We start from the raw sequence: 23,665 nt of genomic DNA, 5'->3' as shown, positions 1-23,665 counted from the left end.
GTATCTGCCTATTTACCAGCTACCCCAACCTCAAATCTGTAGTTCCGGTTCCTACACCCTGTTTAAACCCTTTTGAAGAGCTCTAGCAAACCTCCTGTCGAGGATATTGGTACCCCTCCAGTTCCGGTGCAACATTTCCTCCTTGTACAGGTCCCACCTTCCCCATAAGATACCCCAATGATCTACATATCTGAAGCCCTCCCTCCTAGGAACCCTGCAACCACATGTTCATCTGCACTCGCTCCCTATTCCTAGCCTCACCAGCATGTGGCACCAGTAGCAGTCCTGAGATTACTACTCTGCTCATCCTGCCTTCTAGCTTCCAACCTAACTCACTATATTCTCTTTTCAGGTCCTCCTCCCTTTTCCAAACTATGTCATTGGTACTGATGTGTATCACGACTTCTGACTGCCCTCCCTCCCCCTTAACAATCCTGTTGCCTCGATCTGAAATACCCTGACCCTGGCACCTGGGAGGCAACATACCATCTGGGAGTCTCCCTCGTGACCACAGAATCTCCTGTCTGTTCCTCTCATGATTGAATCTCCTATCACTATCATTCTCCCCTTCCCTTCTGAGCCACAGAGCCAGGCTCAGTGCCAGAAACTTGGCCACTGAGCCATTCCCCTGGTAGGTTGCTCCCCTCACAACAGTGTCCAAAGTGGTATACTTACTATGAGGGGAACAGTCACAGGGGGTTCCTGCACTGTCTGCCTATTCCCTTTCCCTCTCCTGATGGTCACCCAGCTACCTTTATCCAGTAACTTAGGTGTGACTACTGCTCTATAACTCCTCTCTATCACCCCCTCAGCCTCCCGAATGATCCAAAGTTCATCCAGCTTCAGCTCCCAAATAGTTGCAGACTAAATACATACCATGGTTGAATGAAGAGGATGAGAACAAACTAAAATTGAAGAAGAAGGGTTGATGGCGCTTACAATTTTTGACAAAATTAAAAAACACTAGAAGAAAACAGAAAAGAACTACAAGGTTGATAAGGAGCTTGACACCATTTGTGGACAAAGCAGTCCACTTGATTGGCACCACATCCACAAACATCATTCCCTTGACCACTGACACTCAGAGGCAGCAGTGTATACTGTTTACAAGGTGCACTGCAGAAATTCTCCAATGATCCTGAGGCGGTTGCCAAACACATGACTGCTACCATCTAAAATGACGATGCAGCAGATACATGAGAACACTACCATCTGCAAATTCCCCTCCAAGCCACTCATCATCCTGATTTGGAAATATATCACGATTCCTTCACTGTTGCTGGGTCAAAATCCTGGAATTCATTCTGAAAGGGCCTTGTGGGTCAACCTGTAGCACACGGACTGCAGTGATTCAAGAAGGCAGCTCACCACCATCACCTTCTGAAGGGTAATAATTACTGGCCAGTTAGCAATACCCACATCCCATAAGGGAATGAATAAAAGGAAAGTAAAGAGCAAGTATAAGGAGTCTATCTCAAAAAATATTTTTTTAAAACTTGCATCCAAATCTCAAGGGGTGAGTAAATTCTTCTTGTTTCACTCTTTGCTCTTGCTTTAGCAATATTTTAAATTTGAAACAAATATATCTTTTCCCAATTCAGTGTGTGCTTGGACATGCAGTAAAGCTGTGAAAAAACAAGCCAGGATATCCTTATAAGGTCATTAAAATGAATTTGCTTTTTTATTGTAAACTCACTCAGTAAAAAGTATAAAAAGGTAAAATCTAGTTTGAATTCCATGTCAGAAACACACAATAACATACACCGACACAAAAACACACAAACAGGTCAGAGTACTGAGTACAGGAGTTGGGAGATCGTGTTGCGGCTGTACAGGACATTGGTCAGGCCACTGTTGGAATATTACGTGCAATTCTGGTCTCCTTCCTATCGGAAGGATGCTGTGAAACTTGAAAGGGTTCAGAAAAGATTTACAAGGATGTTGCCAGGGTTGGAGGATTTGAGCTACAGGGAAAGGCTGAACAGGCTGGGGCTGTTTTCCCTGGAGCGTCAGAGGCTGAGGGGTGACCTTCTAGAGGTTTATAACATCATGAGGGGCATGGAGAGGGTAAATAGACAAGGTCTTTTCGCTGGGGTGGGGGAGTCCAGAACGAGAGGGCGTAGGTTTAGGCTGAGAAGGATAAGATATAAAAGGGACCAAAGGAGCAACTTTTTCATGCAGAGTGTGGTACATGTATGGAATGAGCTGCCAGAGGAAGTTGTGGAGGCCAGTACAATTACAGCATTTAAAAGGCATTTGGATAGGTATATAAGTAGGAAGGGTTTAGAGGGATATGGGCCAAGTGCTGGCAAATGGGACTAGAATAGGTTAGGATATCTGGTCGGTATGAATGAGTTGGACCGAACGGTGTTTCCATGCTGTACATCTCTATGACTCTATGACCCACACGCACAAACACACTAACCACAAATGCACAAACATACATGCACGCAGACACAAACACATAAACACAGACACTCACACACACATAAGTGTACAAGCATTCAGAACAAGGACAGGATGAGGTAAGGTGAGATTGAAAAATGATTACAGTTCTCAGGTGAAGGATTATATTTTCTGATGTTGATCTTAAAGTTCTGGTGGTTACAGCTGAACTGGTTGTGTTGTTGTTCTGGATTTGTGTAGAACGGTATCCAGTCAGTTTTCCCTCAGGCCTGATCATTCTTAGAGAATTGGGCGTACCACATCCAATGAAAGGGAGGCCTTTCATCTTGATGTGACTAGATGTTACCATCTTCTGTAGCAACAAGCACAAATTAATCATCATGGCGCCTCACAGAAGTGATGTTTCAATGTGTGAATACAATGGCGATGAATCAGTTATCAAAGGGCTTTGATGTTTCATTGTCAGAGCTTCCCTGTTTTCTTCAATATAGATTTGGGTGATAGGAGTGGGCTGACAGCAGTTTAATCCTCTTCTTTGCACAGCAAGTTTTGGTATAATTCTTTGTTCCAAAATTACCTGCAGTTGAGATCATTGCCAAGGACATTTGAAGATCTTATCGTGAGCTATATATTTGAGAGTTTGAATTTTGATGTTCAGGTAATTATCCTTGGTGTTGAGGAGATGGTCAGCCATGTTACTTAAACAAACATTTGTAAATATCTGCACAGCTTGACTACTCTCAGGTCAGGTGACATTGGCAGCTATTTAGGGTCTCCCAAACACATTACTAATCATTTTCTCAAAAACAAAAGTCCACGCCTTTTCAGTTCATGGATAAGATTTAAAGATTAATAGTTCATATTCTGTATCATCATTACAAATGCTGTGTGAATGTCAATAATAAAGAGTAAATTGTTAAATGTCAGGTTGATTCTGAGGGGAGAGGATAAGGAGTTAGTGGAGAGTTAACAGAAATTAGTGGGGATAGTTAACAAGTATTTCATTTCAGTGTTTAATAACAAGGAGAGCAGATAAATCCTGGACAGGTTTAAAATGAGCTGAGTAATATCATAAATAAAAAGGGAAATATTAAGAAGTTTGGTTATCTAAAGATTCTGAAACCTGATGGAATATATCAAATGATTCTGAAGGAAATAGGGAACAAATAGCTGGGGTCATGATGCTCCTTTGATGGAACTGGGTAGGAAATGATAGGAGATTGATGCAGTAACCATGCCTGAGTGAGGTTAAGAGTGTGAATTCCTAATAATAGTTTTCTGTAGTCTCAAAGTTTTTGATGTAGAGAATTAGATGAAGGTTCTAAAGATTTTTCTTATTGATGATCATTGCTTTGCACGTGTAGCAAGAGTAATACATGCCTCTGGCACCTTTGATTTTTATAATTTCTACCGGTGTTTGTTGTAACGTTTTTCTTTAATTGATATTAAAACTGAACTCACAACTGCACCAATGGAACAGCCAACAGTAACATTAATATCCAGTAGATTGTGAAATTGATTTATATGTCATGAGTAGTTTCATTTCCACATTTTGAGTAAAATTTTGCTTCCATTAAGCAATAAACCAACTGCTTCACTTCCCTATAAAACACAACTTAATTACATTTCCTACACTTCCTATCGATTGAATCTTCTGAAATAAAACGTTTACTTGTTCAATTTTGCTCAGAGTTGACCATGTTAATCAGTGAATTATAATCCTCGTGTCATTTTGGTATGTCTTCGAATAAAAACGCAAGCATCTCAAATACACCTTCAAAACGTGGAACTTTGACAGCCACTTACCTTTTCAGCCTGGCCCCATTCCCCCCGGAGGAGGTGCAGACAGCCGATGTTGAAGCAGATTTTAGAGCTGGGCTCAAGAATAGTGGTGAACAGGTTCAGTGCGGTGAGCCACTCCTGACGGTCTGCTGCAGTGATCCCTTCATCCCACAGTTTGATGGTGTCGGTCAAAGACATGCTGAGCCCGGCCGTTTGGTGTGAAATAGAGTGAGTCCTGTGCACTGGTTAAACTAGTACCTAATTTCAAGGCCCTGCCTCTTTTACCATCTGCTTCTTCCACTTGACCGAATACACGACCAAAGTGCTACAGGAAATGTGACCATGAGACCAACTTCAGCTGTGACTACACCAGTTTCATAGGAAGTTAATGCACTGATGCAGGAGCTGCAAGTCATGTGGAAATGTGAACTGTCTGACAACTCCAAACCCTATCATAACCTTAAAACAAATTATAAAGGCAAAGCAATTTACATACCAATCCTTCCCCATCATCCCCGCCCCCAAAAATATTTTAGCTTTCTGTTGCAAACTTCTAAGTTACTTATTTCCAAAGCTGGAAAGGACTGGCTAAAAGATCTAACTCTGGACATTTTATGCTCCAGTTGCTGTCACACCAAAGCTGCTCCGCCTCCATGTTTCCATGACAACAATAACATGATCAACAAATAGGCAGGCCTTCCGCAGAGAGACCAAACACACAACTGAAGACGCATTTTTTCCAATTAGAAAAGAAGAGGCAAAGAGAGCACCGAGGTTTGGTGAGCAGCATTGTCAGAGCTTTCCTGTGCACTCTCGATGTAGATTTGGGGGATGATGGGAGGGATAGGGGACTTCAATTTTCCTTTTTGCACTGCAAGTTTCGCTGTAAATCTTTGTTCCAATAATACCTGAAGTTGAGGTCATTACCAACGACACCTCACTGTCTCATAGTGAGCTGTATATTCTGGATGTTGAATTTTGATGTTCAGGTAATTAACCTACATAGCATTTTCAGGAGACAGTCAGACATATCAGTGAAATGTTCCTTTGAAATTTCCTGCACAGCATAGCTAGTTTCACTTCAGGTGATATGGGTAGCCATTTTAGGGTATCCCAAGCTCGCCTCTCTGTCACACGGTACACAGTGTGCCTCATCTCTCCACTCTGTCACACTGTGGGTTGTGTTCCTGATCTCTCCGCTGTGTCTCACTGGAGACTGTGGTCCACATCTCTCATCTCTGTCACACTCTACACTGTGATCCTGACCTCTCCTCCCTGTCACACTGTACACTGTGTTCCTGATCCCTCCTCTCTGTCACACTGTAGGCTGTGTTCCTGATTTCTCCTCTCTGTCACACAGTAGCCTGTGTTCCTGATCTCTCCTCTCTGTCACACAGTAGCTTGTGATCCTGATCTCTCCTCTCAGTCACACTGTAGCCTGTGTTCCTGATCTCTCCTCTCTGTCACACAGTGCACTGTATTCCTGTTCTCTCCTCTCTGTCACACAGTAGGGTGTGTTCCTGATCTCTCCTCTCTGTCACACTGTAGACTGTGTTCCTGATCTCTCCTCTCTGTCACACTGTAGCCTGTGTTCCTGATCTCTCCTCTCTGTCACACTGTAGACTGTGTTCCTAATCTCTCCTCTCTGTCACACTGTACACTGTGATCTTGATCTCTCCTCTCTGTCACACTGTACACTGTGATCTTCATCTCTCCTCTCTGTCACACTGTACACTGTGTTCCTGATCCCTCCTCTCTGTCACACAGTAGGTTGTGTTCCAGATCTCTCCTCTCTGTCACACTGTACACTGTGATCTTCATCTCTCCTCTCTGTCACACTGTACACTGTGTTCCTGATCCCTCCTCTCTGTCACACTGTAGCCTGTGTTCCTGATCACTCCTCTCTGTCACACAGTAGGTTGTGTTCCTGATCTCTCCTCTCTGTCACACTGAAGACTGTGTTCCCGATCACTCTGTCTCACTGTACATTGTGTACCTGATCTCTCCTCTCTGTCTCACTGTACACTGCATTCCTGATCTCTCCTCTCTGTCACACTGTAGACTGTGTTCCTGAACTCTCCTGTCTGTCACACTGTAGATTTAATTCCTGATCTCTCCTCTCTGTCTCACTGTCCACTGCATTCTTGATCTCTCCTCTCTGTCACAGTGTAGGTTGTGTTCCCAATCTCTCCTCTCTGTCACACTGTAGACTGTGTTCCTGATCACTCTGTTTCACTGTACACTGTGTACCTGATCTCTCCTCTCTGTCTCACTGTACACTGCATTCCTGATCTCTCCTCTCTGTCACACTGTACACTGTGTTCCTGAACTCTCCTGTCTGTCACACTGTAGATTTAATTCCTGATCTCTCCTCTCTGTCACACTGTACACTGCATTCCTGAACTCTCCTCTCTGTCACACTGTACACTGTGGCCCTGATCTCTCTCCTGTGTCAGACTGTAGGCAGTGTTCCTGACCTCCTTTCTGACACACTCTACACTGTGTTCCTGATCTCTTCTCTGTGTCACACTGTTGATTGAGTACCTGATCTCACATCTCTGTCTCATACTGCGGGCTGTGTTCCAGATCTCTTCTATCTGTCACATTCTACTCCATGACCCTTATCTCAATGTCACACTGTAGACTGAATTCTCGATCTCTCCTCTCTGTCAATCTGCACACTGTGTTCCCGATCTCTCCTCTCTGTCAGACTGTACACTGTGTTCCTGATCTTGGCTCTCTGTCACACTGTGCACTGTGGCCCTGATCTCTCTCCTCTGTCGGACTGTAGGCAGTGTTCCTGACCTCCCCTTTTCTCTCACACTGTACACTGTGTTCCTCAACTCTCCTGTCTGTCACACTGTAAATTTAATTCCTGATTTCTCCTCTCTGTCAATATGCACACTGTGTTCTTGATCTCGCCTCTCTGTCACACTGTACACTGTGGCCCTGATCTCTCTCCTCTGTCAGACTGTAAGCAGTGTTCCTGACCTCTGCTTTCTGTCACACTACACACTGTGTTCCCGATCTCACCTGTTTGTCACACTACAGGCTGTGGCCCTAATCTTCCATCTCTGTCACACTGTACACTGTGTTCCTGATCTCTCCTCTCTGTCTCATTGTAGACTGTGATCATGATGTTGCTTCTCTGTCATACTGCACACTGTGTTCCTGATCTCTCCTCTGTGTCACACTGTAGATTGAATTCCTGATCTCTCCTCTTTGTCACACTGTATGCTGGGTTCCTGATCACTCCTCTCTGTCACACTGTACACTGTGTCCTTGATCACTCCTCTCTGTCACACAGTAGGTTGTGTTCCTGATCTCTCCTCTCTGTCACACTGTAGACTGTGTTCCCGATCACTCTGTCTCACTGTACATTGTGTACCTGATCTCTCCTCTCTGTCTCACTGAACACTGTATTCCTGATCTCTCCTCTCTGTCACACTGTACACTGCATTCCTGATCTCTCCTCTCTGTCTCACTGTACACTGTGTACCTGATCACTCCTCTGTGTCTCGCTGTACACTGTATTCCTGATCTCTCCTCTCTGTCACACTGTACACTGCATTCCTGATCTCGCCTCTCTTTCACACTGTACAATGTGGCCCTGATCTCTCTCCTCTGTCAGACTGTAGGCAGTGTTCCTGACCTCTGCTTTCTGTCACACTACACACTGTGTTCCTGATCTCACCTGTTTGTCACACTACAGACTGTGGTCCTAATCTCCCATCTCTGTCACACTGTACACTGTGTTCCTGATCTCTCCTCTCTGTCTCATTGTAGACTGTGATCCTGATGTCGCCTCTCTGTCATACTGCACACTGTGTTCCTGATCTCATCTCTCTGTCACACTGTGGCCCTGATCTCTCTTCTCTGTCAGACTGTAGGCAGTGTTCCAGACCTCCTTTCTGTCACACTGTACACTGTGTACCTGACCGCTCCTCTTTGTCACTTTATACACTGTGTTCCTGATCTCCTCTCTCATTCTCACTTTTCACTGTGTTCCTGATCTCTCCTCTCCTTCACACTGTACACTGTGATCCTGATCTCTCCTCTCTGTCAGACTGTAAGCTGTGTTCCTGATCTCTCCTCTCTGTCACACTGTACATTGTGTTCCAGATCTCTCCTCTCTGTCACACTGTCAACTGTGCTCCCCATCTCTGAAGCTGTCACACTGGAAGCTGTGTTTCTGATCTCTCCTTTCTGTCATACTGTACAATGTGTTCCTGATCTCTCATCCATGTCACACTGTTGGCAGTGTTCCTGTGTCTCCTCTCTGTCACACTGTACACTGTGATCCTGATCCATCCTCTCTGTCACACTGTAGAATGTGCTCCCCATCTCTGCTAGCTGTCACACTGGAGGCTGTTTTTCTGATCTCTCCTCTCTGTCACACTGCACAATGTGTTCCTAATTTCTCTTCTCTCTCACAGTGTGGCCTGTTCCTGACCTCTCTTTTCTGTCACACTGTACACCGTGTTCCTGATCTCTCCTCTGTGTCACACTGTAGATTGAATTCCTGATCTCTCCTCTCTGTCACACTGTATGCTGTGTTCCTGATCACACCTCTCTGTCACACTGTACACTGTGTCCTTGATCACTCCTCTCTGTCACACAGTAGGTTGTGTTCCTGATCTCTCCTCTCTGTCACACTGTAGACTGTGTTCCCGATCACTCTGTCTCACTGTACATTGTATTCCCGATCTCTCCTCTCTGTCACACTGTACACTGCATTCCTGATCTCTCCTCTCTGTCTCACTGAACACTGTATTCCCGATCTCTCCTCTCTGTCACACTGTACACTGCATTCCTGATCTCTCCTCTCTGTCACACTGTAGACTGTGTTCCTGATCTCTCCTCTCTGTCTCACTGAACACTGTATTCCCGATCTCTCCTCTCTGTCACACTGTACACTGCATTCCTGATCTCTACTCTCTGTCTCACTGTACACTGTGTACCTGATCACTCCTCTGTGTCTCGCTGTACACTGCATTCCTGATCTCTCCTCTCTGTCACACTGTAGACTGTGTTCCTGATCTCTCCTCTCTGTCTCACTGTACACTGTATTCTTGATCTCTCCTCTCTGTCACAGTGTAGGTTGTGTTCCCAATCTCTCCTCTCTGTCACACTGTAGACTGTGTTCCCGATCACTCTATTTCACTGTACACTGTGTACCTGATCTCTCCTCTCTGTCTCACTGTACACTGCATTCCTGATCTCTCCTCTCTGTCACACTGTACACTGTGTTCCTGAACTCTCCTGTCTGTCACACTATTGATTTAATTCCTGATCTCTCCTCTCTGTCACACTGTACACTGCATTCCTGATCTCTCCTCTCTGTCACACTGTACGCTGTGTTCCTGAACTCTCCTCTCTGTCACACTGTACACTGTGGCCCTGATCTCTCTCCTGTGTCAGACTGTAGGCAGTGTTCCGGACCTCCTTTCTGTCACACTCTACACTGTGTTCCTGATCTCTTCTCTGTGTCACACTGTTGATTGAGTACCTGATCTCTCATCTCTGTCTCTCTGTACACTGTGATCCTGATCTCTCTTCTCTGTCATACTGCGGGCTGTGTTCCAGATCTCTTCTATCTGTCACATTCTACTCCATGACCCTGATCTCCATGTCACACTGTAGACTGAATTCTCGATCTCTCCTCTCTGTCAATCTGCACACTGTGTTCCCGATCTCTCCTCTCTGTCAGACTGCACACTGTGTTCCTGATCTTGGCTCTCTGTCACACTGTGCACTGTGGGCCTGATCTCTCTCCACTGTCGGACTGTAGGCAGTGTTCCTGACCTCCCCTTTTCTCTCACACTGTACACTGTGTTCCTCAACTCTCCTGTCTGTCACACTGTAGATTTAATTCCTGATCTCTCCTCTCTGTCAATCTGCACACTGTGTTCTTGATCTCGCCTCTCTGTCACACTGTACACTGTGGCCCTGATCTCTCTCCTCTGTCAGACTGTAGGCAGTGTTCCTGACCTCTCCTTTCTGTCACACTACACACTGTGTTCCCGATCTCACCTGTTTGTCACACTACAGGCTGTGGTCCTAATCTCCCATCTCTGTCACACTGTACACTATGTTCCTGATATCTCCTCTCCTTCTCATTCTACACTCTGCACCTGATGTCGCCTCTCTGTCACACTGTAGCCTGTGTTCCTGATTTATCCTCTCTGTCACACTGTAGCCTTTGTTCCTGATCTCTCCTCTCTGTCTCATTGTACACTGTGCACCTGATTTCTCCTCTCTGTCACACTGTAGCCTGTGTTCCTGATCTCTCCTCTCTGTCACACTGTAGCCTTTGTTCCTGATCTCTCCTCTCTGTCACACTGTACAGTGTTTTTGAACTCTCCTGTCTGTCACACTGTAGATTTAATTCCTGATCTCTCCTCTCTGTCAGACTGTAAGCTGTGTTCCTGATCTCTCCTCTCTGTCACACTGTACACTGTGGCCCTGATCTCTCTCCTCTGTCAGACTGTAGGCAGTGTTCCTGACCTCTCCTTTCTGTCACACTGTACACTGTGTTCCTGAACTCTCCTGTCTATCACACTGTAAGTTTAATTCCTGATCTCTCTTCTCTGTCAATCTGCACACTGTGTTCCTGATCTCTCCTCTCTGTCACACTGTACACTGTGATCCTGATGTCACCTCTCCGTCACACTATAGCCTGTGTTCCTGATTTCTTGTCTGTGTCACTCTGTAGCCTGTGTTCCTGATCTCTCCTCTCTGTCACACTGTACACTGTGTTCCTGATCTCACCTGTTTGTCACACTACAGGCTGTGGTCCTAATCTCCCATCTCTGTCACACTGTACACTGTGTTCCTGATCTCTTCTCTCTGTCTCATTGTAGACTGTGATCCTGATGTCGCCTCCCTGTCACACTGCACACTGTGTTCCTGATCTCGTCTCTCTGTCACTCTGTGGCCCTGATCTCTCTTCTCTGTCAGACTGTAGGCAGTGTTCATGACCTCTCCTTTCTGTCACACTGTACACTGTGTTCCTGAACTCTCCTGTCTGTCACACTGTAGATTTAATTCCTAATTTCTCCTCTTTGTCACACTGTACACTGTGTACCTGAACTCTCCTCTTTGTCACACTGTACACTGTGTTCCTGATCTCCTCTCTTGTTCTCACTTTTCACTGTGGTCCTGATCTCTCCTCTCCTTCACACTGTACACTGTGTACCTGATCTCTCATCTCTGTCACTTTATACACTGCATTCCTGATCTCTCATCTGTGTCACACTGTAGACTGTGTTCTTGCTCTCTCCACGCTGTCACACTATAGACTGTGGCCGTGATCTCTCCTGTCTATCACACTGTACACTGTGTACTGGATCTCTCCTCTCTGTCACACTGTGCACTGTGTTTCTGATCTCTCTTCTCTGTCATACTGCAGGCTGCGTTCCATATCTCTTCTGTCACAAAATAGTCTACAACCCTGATCATCTACTCTCTGTCACACTGTGGGTTGTTTTCTGATCTCTCCTCTCTATCATACTGTCCACTGTGTTCCTGATCTCTCCTCTCTATCACACTGTTGGTTGTGTTCCAGATCTCTCCTCTCTGTCACACTGTAGCCTGTGTTCCTGATCTCACCTCTCTGTCACAGTGTGCACTGTAGTCCAGATCTCTCCTCTCTGTCACACTGTAGCCTGTGTTCCTTATCTCACCTCTCTGTCGTACTTTACACTGTGTTCCTGACGTCTCCACTCTATCATACTCTGAGCTGTGATCCTGATCTTTCCTCCCTGTCAGACTGGACACTGTGGTCCAGATCTCTCCTCTCTGTCACACTGTCGACTGTGCTCCCTATCTCTGCTAGCTGTCACACAGGAGGCTGCGTTTCTGATCTCTCCTTTCTGCATTACTCCACAAGGTTTTCCTGATTTCTCCTCTCTATCAGACTGTAGGCTGTGATCTGATCTCTCCTCTGTGTCAGACTGTACACTGTGTACCTGATCTCTCCTCTCTGTCACTTTTTACACTACATTCCTGATCTCTCATCTCTGTCCCACTGTACACTGTGTACCTGATCGCTCCTGTCCGTCATACTGCAGGCTGTGTTCCTGAACTCTTCTCTCAATCACACTGCACACTCTGTACCTGACCTCTCCTCTCTGTCACACCGTACACTGTGTTCCTGACCTCTCCTCTCTGTCACATTGTCAACTGTGTGTCTGATCTCTCCTCTCTGTTACACTGTAGACTGTGTTCCTGATCTCTCCTCTCTGTCACACTGTACACTAAGTACCTGATCTCTCATCTCTGTCACACTGTACACTGTGTGCCTGATCTTTCCTCTCTGTCACACTGCAGGCTGTGTTCCCAATCTCTCCACTCTGTCACAGTGTTGATTGTATTTCTGATCTCTCCTCGCTGTCACCTTGCAGACTGTGTTCCCAATCTCTCCTCTCTATCACAGTGTGTACTGTGTATCTGATCTCTCCTCTCTGTCACAGTGTGCACTGTGTGACTGATCTCTCCTCTCTTTCACACTGTACACAGTGTTCCTGACCTCTCCTCTCTGTCACACTGTACACTGTGTTCCTGATGTCTCTTCTCTGTCACACTGTAGCCTGTTTTCCTGATCTCTTCTCTCTTTCACACTGTCGGCTGTGTTCCTGACCTCTCTTCTGTGTCACATTGTACACTGTGGTCCTTATTTTTCCTGTCTGTCACACTGTCAACCCTAGTCCTTATCTTCCTGCTCTGTTGGCTTTGATCCTCGGGACAAGTATAAGATTGTGGTGCTGGTAAAGCACAGCAGGTCGTGCAGCAATCGAGGAGCAGGAAAATCGATGTTTCAGGCATAAGCCCTTCATCTGGAATTCCATTGATTCAGAGGGAGCTTAAGCATCAAGCTGGTGCAAGTGGTTGCAATCCTTGATGAACATTTTGCATCAGTATTCACAAAGGAGAAAGACATCGTGTTTGGCAAGTCTCGGGAAGGATTTGTTGATATTTTGGAGCATGTAATTGTCAAAAAAGAAGGATGTTTTGTGTATTTTAAGAAGCATTAGGGTAGACATGATGGGATCTGTCCCAGAATGCTATGAGAGGCCAGTGAGGAAATTGCTCCGTCCTTTTCCAAAATGTTTCCGTTCTTCCATTAGTCACAGGAGAGATTGCTGAGGACTGAAGAATAGCCAGCATTGTTTCTTTGTTTAAGAAGGGCAACAGAGATAATCCAGGTATTTACAGGCTGGTGAGCCTTATGTTCGAGGTGGGGAAATTATTGAAGAAGATTCTTAGCGATCAAATTTACTCCCGTTTAGAAAAATATGCACTTAGAGTCATAGAGATGTACAGCATGGAAACAGACCCTTCGGTCCAACCCGTCCATACTGACCAGATATCCCAACCCAATCTAGTCCCACCTGCCAGCATCAGGCCCATATCCCTCCAAACCCTTCCTGTTCATATACCCATCCAAATGCCTCTTAAATATTGCAATTGTACCAGCCTCCACCACTTCCTCTGGCAGCTCATTCCATACACGTACCACCTTCTGCGTGAAAAAGTTGCCCCTTAGGTCTCTTTTATATCTTTCCCCTCTCACTTACTTATTAGTAATAGGCAAATGTCTTTGTGCAGGGAAGGTCGTGTCTCACAAACTTGATTGAGATTTTTGAGGAAGTGACAAAGATGATTGATGAGGGTGAGGTGGTAGATGTTGTCGACATGGGATTGATCAAGGCTTCTGAGAAGTTCTCTCATGGCAGGCTGATAGAAAAGGTGACGTAACATGGGATCCCCTGGTAAGCTCGATCCAAAACTGGCTTAGTCATAGAAGACAGAGAGCAGTGGTGGAAGCACAGTTTTCAGATTGGAGATCTGTGCCCAGTGGTGTTTCACAGGGATTCAGTGCTCGGACACTTGTTGTTTGTAATATATATACATAATGATTTGGAGGAGAATAATAAGTTTTCAGATCACACAAAGATCAAGGAGAACTGCCAGAGGATCCAGCAGGGTTTTCGACAGGCAGGAGACATGGGCGGAGAAATAGCCAGTGGAGTTTATTCTGGGCAAATGTGAATTGATGCATCTTGGAAAATCTCATGCAAAATAGTTGTATTAAGTACATGGCAGAACCCTTAGTAGCATCAACATACAGGGGGATCTCGGTGTGCAGGTCCACAGTTCCCAGAAAGTGGCAACACAAGTGGATAAGGTGGGCAAGAAGGCATATGACATGCTTGCCTTCATTGGCAACAGCATAGAGTGTAAAAATTGGCAAGTCATGTTCCAGCTGTCCTGAACTTTGGAACTTTTAGGCCACATTTGGAATATTATACACAATTCTGGTCACCACACTAACAGAAGGATGTGGAAGCTTTGGAGAGGGTAAGGTACAGTTTCCCGGGATGTTGCCTGGATTGGAGGGTATTAGCTACAAAAAGGGATTGGACAAACTTGATTTGTTTTCACTTTAACTTGAAAGATGAGGGCTGACCTGATAAGAAATTTACAAAATTATGAGAAGCGTGGACAGAATTGATAGTCTGAGTCATTTTCTCAGGGTAGAAATGTCAATTACTAGGGGAAGTAGGTTTAAGGAAAAAGGGAATAAGTTTAAAGGAAATTTAAAGTTTTAAAGGAGGCAAGTATTTTATACAGAGGGTGGTAGGCACCTGAAGTGCACTGCCAGAGGAGGTGGAGCTGGATACTATAGCAATGTTTAACTGCCATCTTGACAGGTATATGACTTGCCAGGGACTGGAAGGATACGGACCACTTACAGGCAAAAAGGTTTCCAGTTTAGAAAGGCATCATGTGTCAGTGCAGTCTTGGTGTGCCGTAGAGCCTGTTCCTATGCTATACTGTCCCTGTATCTTTGTCCTTCATCCTTATTTTCCCATCTCTATTGATAATTGCTAGCTTCAATCCCCGAACACACATCACTGTGTTCTCTTTATCGTCTTGAATATTAAAGATTTATTCAGCTTCTAAAGAGATTGAACATCTGCAATTTAACTGGAATGTGTCATTCAACATCTTCATCGCTCTGAAGGAAAACATCTTTCTTCTGGCCTTCAGTCTTGGATCTGATTTAGGCATTTTCCTCCCATTTTCTTCAGTTCTGTAACTAACAGTCTAAGTTTAAATAAAAACAACCTAAAGCAGCCAAAAGTCAACAACTAATTTTCTTACTAATTACAAACTGGCATTCAGTCAATTTTCTACCACGTCATTATCTGAATAAGTGTGGAAATTTTCCAGTTGATAATTTCAGTGAAAAGAAAATGATACAATTGCAAAATAAGATTTTTGTCATTTATTTAATTAACAGGAACCATCTCATTCTCAACAGACCCTGTTAATCTCCATTATCCTTTCATTCCAGAGGATGTCTGAGGTTGTGACTGTTTTTGGTGCTGACAAGTGCCAAGGGAAAGCTATAGCCACCGCCTTGCTCCAAGATGGTGATTTCACAGTGCGGGCTGTAGTTCAAGAGTTAACCTCTCCCACTGCTCAGGAACTGCAGACAGCAGGGGCACACCCATTACTGGTAGACTTCAACAACCCTGACAGCATCAGCGCCACTTTGTGTGGTGCACACAAGTGCTTTGTCATCACCCACACAGATTTCAACAACAAGGATTCTCTGAGGGTTAGTCATATCATTACAATCCTTCCAAACAAGAGGTGCAGGCCCAGTGGTACTATCTCTGGACTAGTAATCCAGAGACCCAGGTAGTCTCTGTCTGGGTGATCTAGGTTCGAATCCCACCATGGCTGATGGTCAGATTTGAATTTGTGCTAATAGCAATTCAATGTAAATCTGGAATTAAGAGTCCAATTCCTGGTTATCAGGAAAAACCGCTGTGAGTCACTCATGTCCTTTATGTTGACCTGTATGCGACTCTAGACTGGGCAGTTAGGGATGGCCAAAATAATAACAAACTTTTAAACTTAATTAAAGTAAGCTGTTTCAGATGCTGGAGATCAGAATTAAAAACAGAAAGGATTGGACCTGCTGAGTTTTACTGGCACTTTCTGTTTTAGTCAGGGTTGAAATGTAATTGCTTGCCCAGTCTGGATCGATGATATTAACTACATATGCAGAAAGGGATCAGTACTTACACTGGTGAGGGGTGGCTGTTCAGCAAAAAACAGAGGGACATGGAGAAGTAAACCAGGAGAAAAATTCAAACTGTGGAGGAAGTGCAGAGGCTGTACTGTGACTGATCCCTGGGATAGGAGTTTGTGTTCTGAGTTAAGTAAAAGGTAAAGTCACCATTGTTTTACCCAACCGGAGGGCTGTTTTTTCATTCAATAGAAATGACCGATGGTGGTTTAGCCTGAGGGTTACCATGCTTAGACAAGGGGAGAGGTTGAGAAGGAGAGTCCTTCATAGTAACATAAGCTGATGATGGGAATTGAACCTGTACCTTCCTGTGTTAGGAACCTGACCATTCAACCAGCGTTGATTTTCAATGCATTGGCCATTTGGTGGCCAGAGGGTGCACTCACTGTCCAAATCAGGATGCTGGTTGGTTTTGTGAAGCTGGGTGGTTAGTCAGACACCCTTGAGTATGGAAGGAGCTGCAGCCAGCTGTTGCAGGTAGAGAAGAGAGAGAGGGTGCTTTATCTCTTGGCAACACTTAAATTGTTTACATTAAAAATGGCCACCACTGCTGGGCTACCATATCCCTGGACAGAGTGCCCTGCAGGCAGAGCTGTGGATAGCTGTGCAGTGAAGATCCCAAAGCCTGTCAAGAGTGCTGAGTCACCCCAGCCCCTAGCCAGGCTGCTGTAAAAAATGAGATTCAGGCGTGAGACATCGTCAACTGTCAATGCAACATTTAATGCCATCTGCCCTTATTCTAAATGATGCCCCTAGTGTCAATGAATGGAATTGTGAGAAGAAATGAGGGAAAAATGGACATTTCCATCTTGAGAAAGTGAGACTGCAAAGTGCATATATAGAGGTATAATGAATTTTAACAAACTGCATTTAAAATAAAAATCATAGAAAAGTCAACCAAACAAGACTCCAAGTTAAACTGCACTTTTTGGGTGTAGATCGTAAATTCAACCTAAGGACTACAAGGCCTAGAGACAGAAATGGATTTCTGATTAGGTGATGAAGGTAAACATCCTAGAATTAGGAAACAATAAGCTGATTCCACTATACGTCAGCCATGGAAAGTTGTGAAAGAGATGACTGCTCCAGATATTGTCCCGAATATATACTGACTAATTTGATGTTTTTGAATTAACTGGGAGCTTGGGGAGCCAATTGTTTTCCATTGCTTTCTTAATGGAAACAATTCAGCTAATCAGAGTTGACTTGTCAACTAATTAGTACCCCTTTCATCCTACTGAATAGGTTACTGTAATTAGACTAAATTCATGCATTTGTCCTGATCAGTACAAGACAAAAGCTCTGATAATATGACTCTCTTATCAGCAATATCTAAATTCTGTACTACCATGCAGTACCAAGTGACTCTTTCATAAGATGATTACATAATAGGCAAATATAATCCTTACACCACCAGCTTGTCTTACAGAGGAAGTAGGAAAATAGCCCAATGGTTTACCATTTTAAAAACAGTTTCCTTCCCATAATGTTTCTTTCTTCTGCAGGCTGAAGTTCAGCAGGGCCACAGGATAGCTGACATATGTAAACAGCACAACATTAGGCAGATTGTGCTTAGTGGAGCTCATCATGTTCACAGGAAATACGGTCTCCCAGCAAGACACATGGATGCAAAAGCATGCATCAATGATTACATGAATGAAATTGGTTTGCCCAAGACGGAGATTATAGTTCCATTTTACTTTGAAAGTTTTCTGACAACATTCAAACCAAACCCAGTTGGAAATAACACTTACAAAATTGGTAAGGATTGAATTTCAGTTTTCGTGAATTGCAAAAATACCTTCTATTTACTGTAAATTTAAGGGTAAAAGATCCAAAGAATCTATAAAGAATTCCTCGAAGATGGTGAGAATCTAGAAGTAGGGTTCATAGTTTAAAAGTAAAGAGGCACTCAGTTTAAATAAAGATGAGGAAACCTTTTTTTCTCTGAGAGTTGAGAGTCTTTGGAATTCCCCTCCACAAAAGGCCAGGCGGCCTGTGCTTGTTCCACTGGTGGTGCATATGTTCTTTCCAAACAATGGCTGAGTCAGATTATCTGAATGAGTTGAGAGTGCGGTACTGGAAAAGCACAGCAGGTCAGGCAGCATCTGAGGAACAGGAGAATCAATGTTTTGGGCTTAAGCCCTTCATCGAGAATGATGAAGGGCTTATACCCGAAACATCAATTCTCCTGCTCCTCGGATGCTGCCTGACCTGCTTTGCTTTTCCAGCACCACACTCTCGACTCTGATCTCCAGCATCTGCAGTCCTAACATTTTCCTAATCTGAATGGGCATAGACCAGAAAATATGCTTACTCAGCAGCAATGCTGAGAACCCTCACTTTTCTCATCAAAAAAGATTGGTGTCAGAAGGGAGTCACAAGTCTCACATTTACATTCTGTGTACCAAGTTTGAGTGAACGAGGTATATGCGATGATCACCAGAGAAGCTACTTAGAATAGTGAGGTTCCAGAAAACCTCTCTAACATTTATATAAAGAGATGAAGTTAGAATCAGAAGATGGCACATTTCATTCATGATCACTGAGATGCATTATCAGCGTTGCAATCTTCCCCCCTCGCATCAGTGTGTGAATGGGGACAACATGGGATCAGAGTGTTTTACTCATGTGGTAATGACCATGTGTTGCAGAACCAGTCACAGGCTGGTTGTGGTTGGGTACAGCGTTGTCACCAATACTCCTGTCTACTCTTTTATAAAGAAATCCCAGCCTCATGAGTGTAAAATTTATACTTATTTTAACCAGCTTGCTCAGACATGTTATGACACACATCCAGGGAAGATGGTACTTGAACCAGAATGTACTGACCCAGAACACTATCGCTACATCACAAAACCCAGATCGATACTGAGTTGAAGGGCCTATCTGAGTAGCTGTGGTATAATCTTAATGAGAAGAAGCATCTATCTTCTAACAAATATACTGTTTGATTGTATGATCACACCTGATACAAATTACACTGACTAATTATCCATCATACTATCAGGAGCCAGAAAAGACATTCACTTGGGGTCTCGTGATAGATTAATTTGTCTATCTCCAAAGACTGTTTAACATCAGATTGGTTGAAGTTTGTTGCAGCTTAAACATGAATTCTTTCAGAACAATGACCTTGGACAACAATAACTATTGTGTACTCTGGACACCTACTGTGTTTTATGTTTGCACAAAATGTAGAACCAGAAATTGTATATTGTTGGTTACTTATTGCACAAATAAAACAGCAGATGTAGTGACTTGGTGAAAAAGGAAACATTGTAATGATTGTGTCGAAAGGAAATCAGTGAATCATTGAAACCTTGCCATTGAGAGACTGTAGACTGACTTGTGGGATGGCAAATTTTTCCCATCAGGAGAGATTATGTTGGCTGGGCCTGTAATCTGTGGAATTTAGAGGGGACCTCAATGAAACATATACATTTATAACAGGGATGGGCAGAGTGGATGGAGGTCCCAAATCCTGAACAAGGAGTCACGGTCTCAGGATGTGCAGTAGACTATTTCAGAATGAAATAATGAAAAGTCTCTTCACTCAGAGGGCGACGAACTCCAGAATTCTGTACCACTGAAGGCTGTGGAGATCATGTCACTGGACTGAATGACTTGCCACTGCCACTATTTGCTGCGTTTCTGTGAATTTAGTTGGATGTTGATTAGTTTGCAAAGGAGGAAATTGCCATCTGTTTGTTTCTCTAGTGTGCATCGGCTTCACCAGTGACATGCTGACATATTCTGCTGCGCATGATGACAAAAGTGTCACTCCATAACTTCAGTATATAATCTGAATCTGACTATTTAGTGGAGCATCTTGTGTCCCTGGTCAACATTCGCCTCGTCTGTTAGTAGGCTGTTTTCAGGAACAAACTGAACAATGACTATGCTTAAAAAAAAAAGCAAAGAGTTTTGTGATGTTCTAGGAAGTGAAACATGCTGAATAAATTCACATTGATCCTTCTTTGGTACATGGTTGAAGAAAAGATAGTCATTAAAATCTAAGTAACATGTTTGCTCTGTATAAACAGTGTATAAACTTTATAAACTGCATAAGTGTTCAGTTTTTTTTAACTAGGTGAAAATCCTCCAGATGCTGCTATTGTTTTACTTTTTAGAACTGTTCTTTGTTGTTTACAGTCATTCCTATGGGAGAAACAGCCATGGATGGAATAAGTATCAACCAGATTGGTCCAATTGTGACAGCCTTGTTTAAAAGCCCACAGCGTTGGATTGGAAAGAGCTGCTTTCTGTCAGCAGGCAGGCTGAAGATCCAGGAATATGCACAAATTCTCACACACCACCTATATCCCAAACAATTTAAAGATTCCCGGGTATGACCCATCTTAAAAACATATTGTCACTGGATTAGTTAATTCTCATAAGCAGCTTGCGGATGAAAACGAAACACAGGGATTGTTGAGCAGCGTTGTGCTATGGGTCAACATGTTATCATTTTATTTCAGGGACTTAGATTAGAAATCTATACAAAACATGGGGTCTCCCACATTGGCTGCAAAGATGAAAAGTGAAATGAATTTAGACAAAGCTGTTTGCCTTGGATGTTAACCTTTGGCATAGAGCTTTGTTAATCAGATATCAGATCAGATGGAGGGTCGGTGTGAAAATGAAAACCATATTGGTACACCAGGAGGTTTCTTTGATTGTTTAACTCTGCATGGTTTTACTTGTTATAATGGTGATGATGACAGGGTTTGATCAAAACTGAAAAATGTTCCTTTTCTCAAGAGGTAATGAATGAGCAGAAAGAATTCTTTTAAAATGCAGTTTTACATTATTACCCATTAGATGCAGAAATAGAAGTAGGCCATTTAACCCATCATTTGGCTACCTATTGACTTTCCAAAACATATTGCTTCTGTGTGCAGATAGGCAGAGAGGTGTTGGCACAGCGCTGGCTGGAATTGTGTTTCTGCAAAATCCCCACTGCACAAGACTTCATGGGAATTTCCTAGGAAATTGAACCTTCTCCTGGGCAATTCACTTGCATCTGGAACTTTCCAAAACAGCCCCTTCAAGTAAGGAACTTTAGAAGATTCCAAATCATTTAAGCCTAATAGTTACGCAGGAAAAGGTAAAGGTTGCAAAACCTATTCTAAACCCTGGGGAACTATCAAACTGCCTCTCCAACTCCTAATGACCCGACAAACTTCCCCCGCCACAATGATCAGAAAACAGCATTACCAAACCCAGCAACTTCTCTCCCGTCCCAGACCTGCCCTGTTCTCCCCTCTCAGACCAGGCCATCCTTCCCCCCACTCAGGCCCTGCCACCTCTCCCCTTTCCAAACCTGACAGTTTTTGCCCTGACCAGACCCAAAATCAACCTCATCCAGCATTTCCAATTTCTTCCCCATTGTTGGACATGACAAGCCCTTCACCTGAAGTAACACTACCCCCTACCGGCCTGACCCTATTGGACCCAATATCCCCTTGGTTGGACCCAGAAGACACACAGTACCCTGTATCCGTGAAGCCGACAATCCACAATCCCTCACCTCGCTAAGCTCTCATCAACTTAACCTGCCCCATGGAATCTTCCCTATCCCACCACACACCATCCAGCTGGCATGCTACAAACCTGGCATCCTTCCTGACCTCACCCACCTGACACCCTAAACCCATAACTAATTCCATCTAAACCCCACAATTAATTATCCTTTTGTAGGAGTTGTCTAAGTGGCAGGTGTGCTGTTAAACAACTACATCATAGCACAGAGAACATGGACTATTCCAAATGTGGGTGTGGTTTCTACAATGACCCTCCATGGTGCTGGATTTGTGGATTCTTGGACAGCTTCATAACAGTGGGCTCAGGTTCAGGAATCTCCAGCAATAAAATCGTCTAAAGGTAGCTGGGTAATTTTTAATTCGATCATGATCAGAGTTAGGGTTTCCCATCCTACTCAGAATAGTTGGGACATAACTGCTTTTGCAGCTTTGGGTAGAAAGTTGAGAGTGCAGTTGTAAAGTGTAAAGCAAATATGACTATTCTGTCCAAGACTTGAACATGATTCCTATATCAAACGTTTTTTTAGAATTTGTTTTGCGCTCCTAAACTGAATAAGTAACATTTATTGTCTGATGTGTGATCTTTCCTTTAATATTCATTTGCCCCTCTTTTAGTCTGCTTTTCTATTAATGATATAGCGGTCATTGTGTGTTTAAAATATCTTCCCTTCATCTTTCTTAATTCCAGTTATTACTCTGCACCTTCACTTTGTTTAAAGCAAGACTTAACACATCAGTCCCTACCGGGGCTATTGTCAAACCTCTCATTTCCTTCCAGATTATCTTCCTCCTTTTGCAATCTAAATTTGACAGCTCCAGTATAATGTCATTACTTAGTTCCTCTTATACTCCTCTTCAATTCTTGGCTTTTAACCTAATGCCACATGCACCTGAAATGAGAGTGCACGAACAACTAAGGTACGGTCTTCCTGCTAATAACCCTGTTTGCAGTTGTTACATATTCCAAACAAAATCCTTGTGCAGTAACTGGAATAGACCCATTCACTCTGTCAATCAGGATATTTTGTCCGGTTTCCATAATAATCTGAATTGTACTTGCCCATTTCTTTCTCTTGGTGGCAGATTTCAGTCCGAGAGTTTGTGGAGTTCTTTGGAGGACCAGGAGCTGAGGACCTTGGGAATATGTTTGAATTTTGGAAGCGTGGTGGACAGAAAATGAACTATGCTTTGACTCTGGAGCTGTATCCAGAGTTACAACAATTCCAACAGTGGGTTTCAGCTAACAGTACCTTACTCAGGACTGCTCTGGATAATGAACAGTCAGAATTGACAGACAGATGAATGCATGCGAATAGAGAGTAACTGCTGTTCCTAAATCTTTTACAGAAAATTTAGCAAATTAGTAACACTAGGAAATTTGCAATATCCTACTGGAGGATGTATCATTGACCACATTTATCAAGTGTTGGTTCTCAGAAATAAAATGCATTCTTTTGCGTTTATGTGCATATTTATTTTCTCTCTCTTTTCTCCCCAGCTCATTGAGTCAAACTGTCCTTCAGATTGCAATTTGCTTTGGACCTCTGCCAATGTCACTCTGAGCAGCCCAGAAGTGGTATGGCTCCAAAATCTCCTCATCCCATTTATACATTGCAGAATTAGTATCAGAGAGCCTTGAACCAGGACAGACCAAACTGTGGCTGATGCAGCCATATTACAGGACATTTGGTTCTCCTACATCAGTTAGGTTCTGCCTTGACTGAATCAGTGAGAAAAATGTAATACTTGCAAATTAGGGCTACAACTGACTAATCTCCACATTCATGTCTGTGGTTCTGCTGCTGATTTTAACATATTTTTGCAC

At 43.6% G+C, this 23,665-nt stretch overlaps 2 protein-coding genes across 4 annotated transcripts in view; one reads left to right on the top strand and one right to left on the bottom strand.

Annotated features, from left to right (window-relative positions):
* Window positions 1–4,725, bottom strand: part of ncf2 (neutrophil cytosolic factor 2) — a 51,150-nt gene extending 46,425 nt beyond the window's left edge. Inside the window, exon 1 of the mRNA XM_043699517.2 lies at window positions 4,213–4,725. Within this exon, the coding sequence (XP_043555452.2) occupies window positions 4,213–4,386 (174 nt within the window). The 5' untranslated portion in view covers window positions 4,387–4,725. The remainder of the gene's footprint in view (window positions 1–4,212) is intronic.
* LOC122554456 (nmrA-like family domain-containing protein 1) lies at window positions 1,318–23,332 on the top strand. Of its 3 annotated transcripts, XR_015758167.1 has the most exons (6): window positions 1,318–1,516; window positions 15,551–15,817; window positions 17,800–18,055; window positions 20,450–20,643; window positions 21,199–21,348; window positions 22,924–23,045. XR_015758167.1 is itself a non-coding variant. In XM_087990742.1 (5 exons), the coding sequence occupies exons 1-5, from the start codon at window positions 1,433–1,435 to the stop codon at window positions 23,140–23,142; spliced, it is 1,020 nt and encodes a 339-aa protein (XP_087846868.1). In that variant the 5' UTR covers window positions 1,326–1,432; the 3' UTR covers window positions 23,143–23,332. The 3 variants fall into 3 exon arrangements, 2 of the variants coding, with proteins under 2 accessions (XP_087846868.1, XP_087846869.1); XM_087990742.1 differs by lacking the exon at window positions 21,199–21,348 and having other exon boundaries at window positions 1,326–1,516; window positions 22,924–23,332; XM_087990743.1 differs by lacking the exons at window positions 1,318–1,516; window positions 21,199–21,348 and adding an exon at window positions 5,066–5,177 and having other exon boundaries at window positions 22,924–23,332.
* Window positions 23,333–23,665: the final 333 nt, after the last annotated feature.

Source organism: Chiloscyllium plagiosum, unplaced genomic scaffold (assembly GCF_037043375.1).
Source record: "Chiloscyllium plagiosum isolate Xiang-an unplaced genomic scaffold, Cpla_swu_hap1 HiC_scaffold_9, whole genome shotgun sequence".
NCBI classification, from domain to species: domain Eukaryota; kingdom Metazoa; phylum Chordata; class Chondrichthyes; order Orectolobiformes; family Hemiscylliidae; genus Chiloscyllium; species Chiloscyllium plagiosum.
This window is presented reverse-complemented; position numbering and strand designations above follow the sequence as displayed.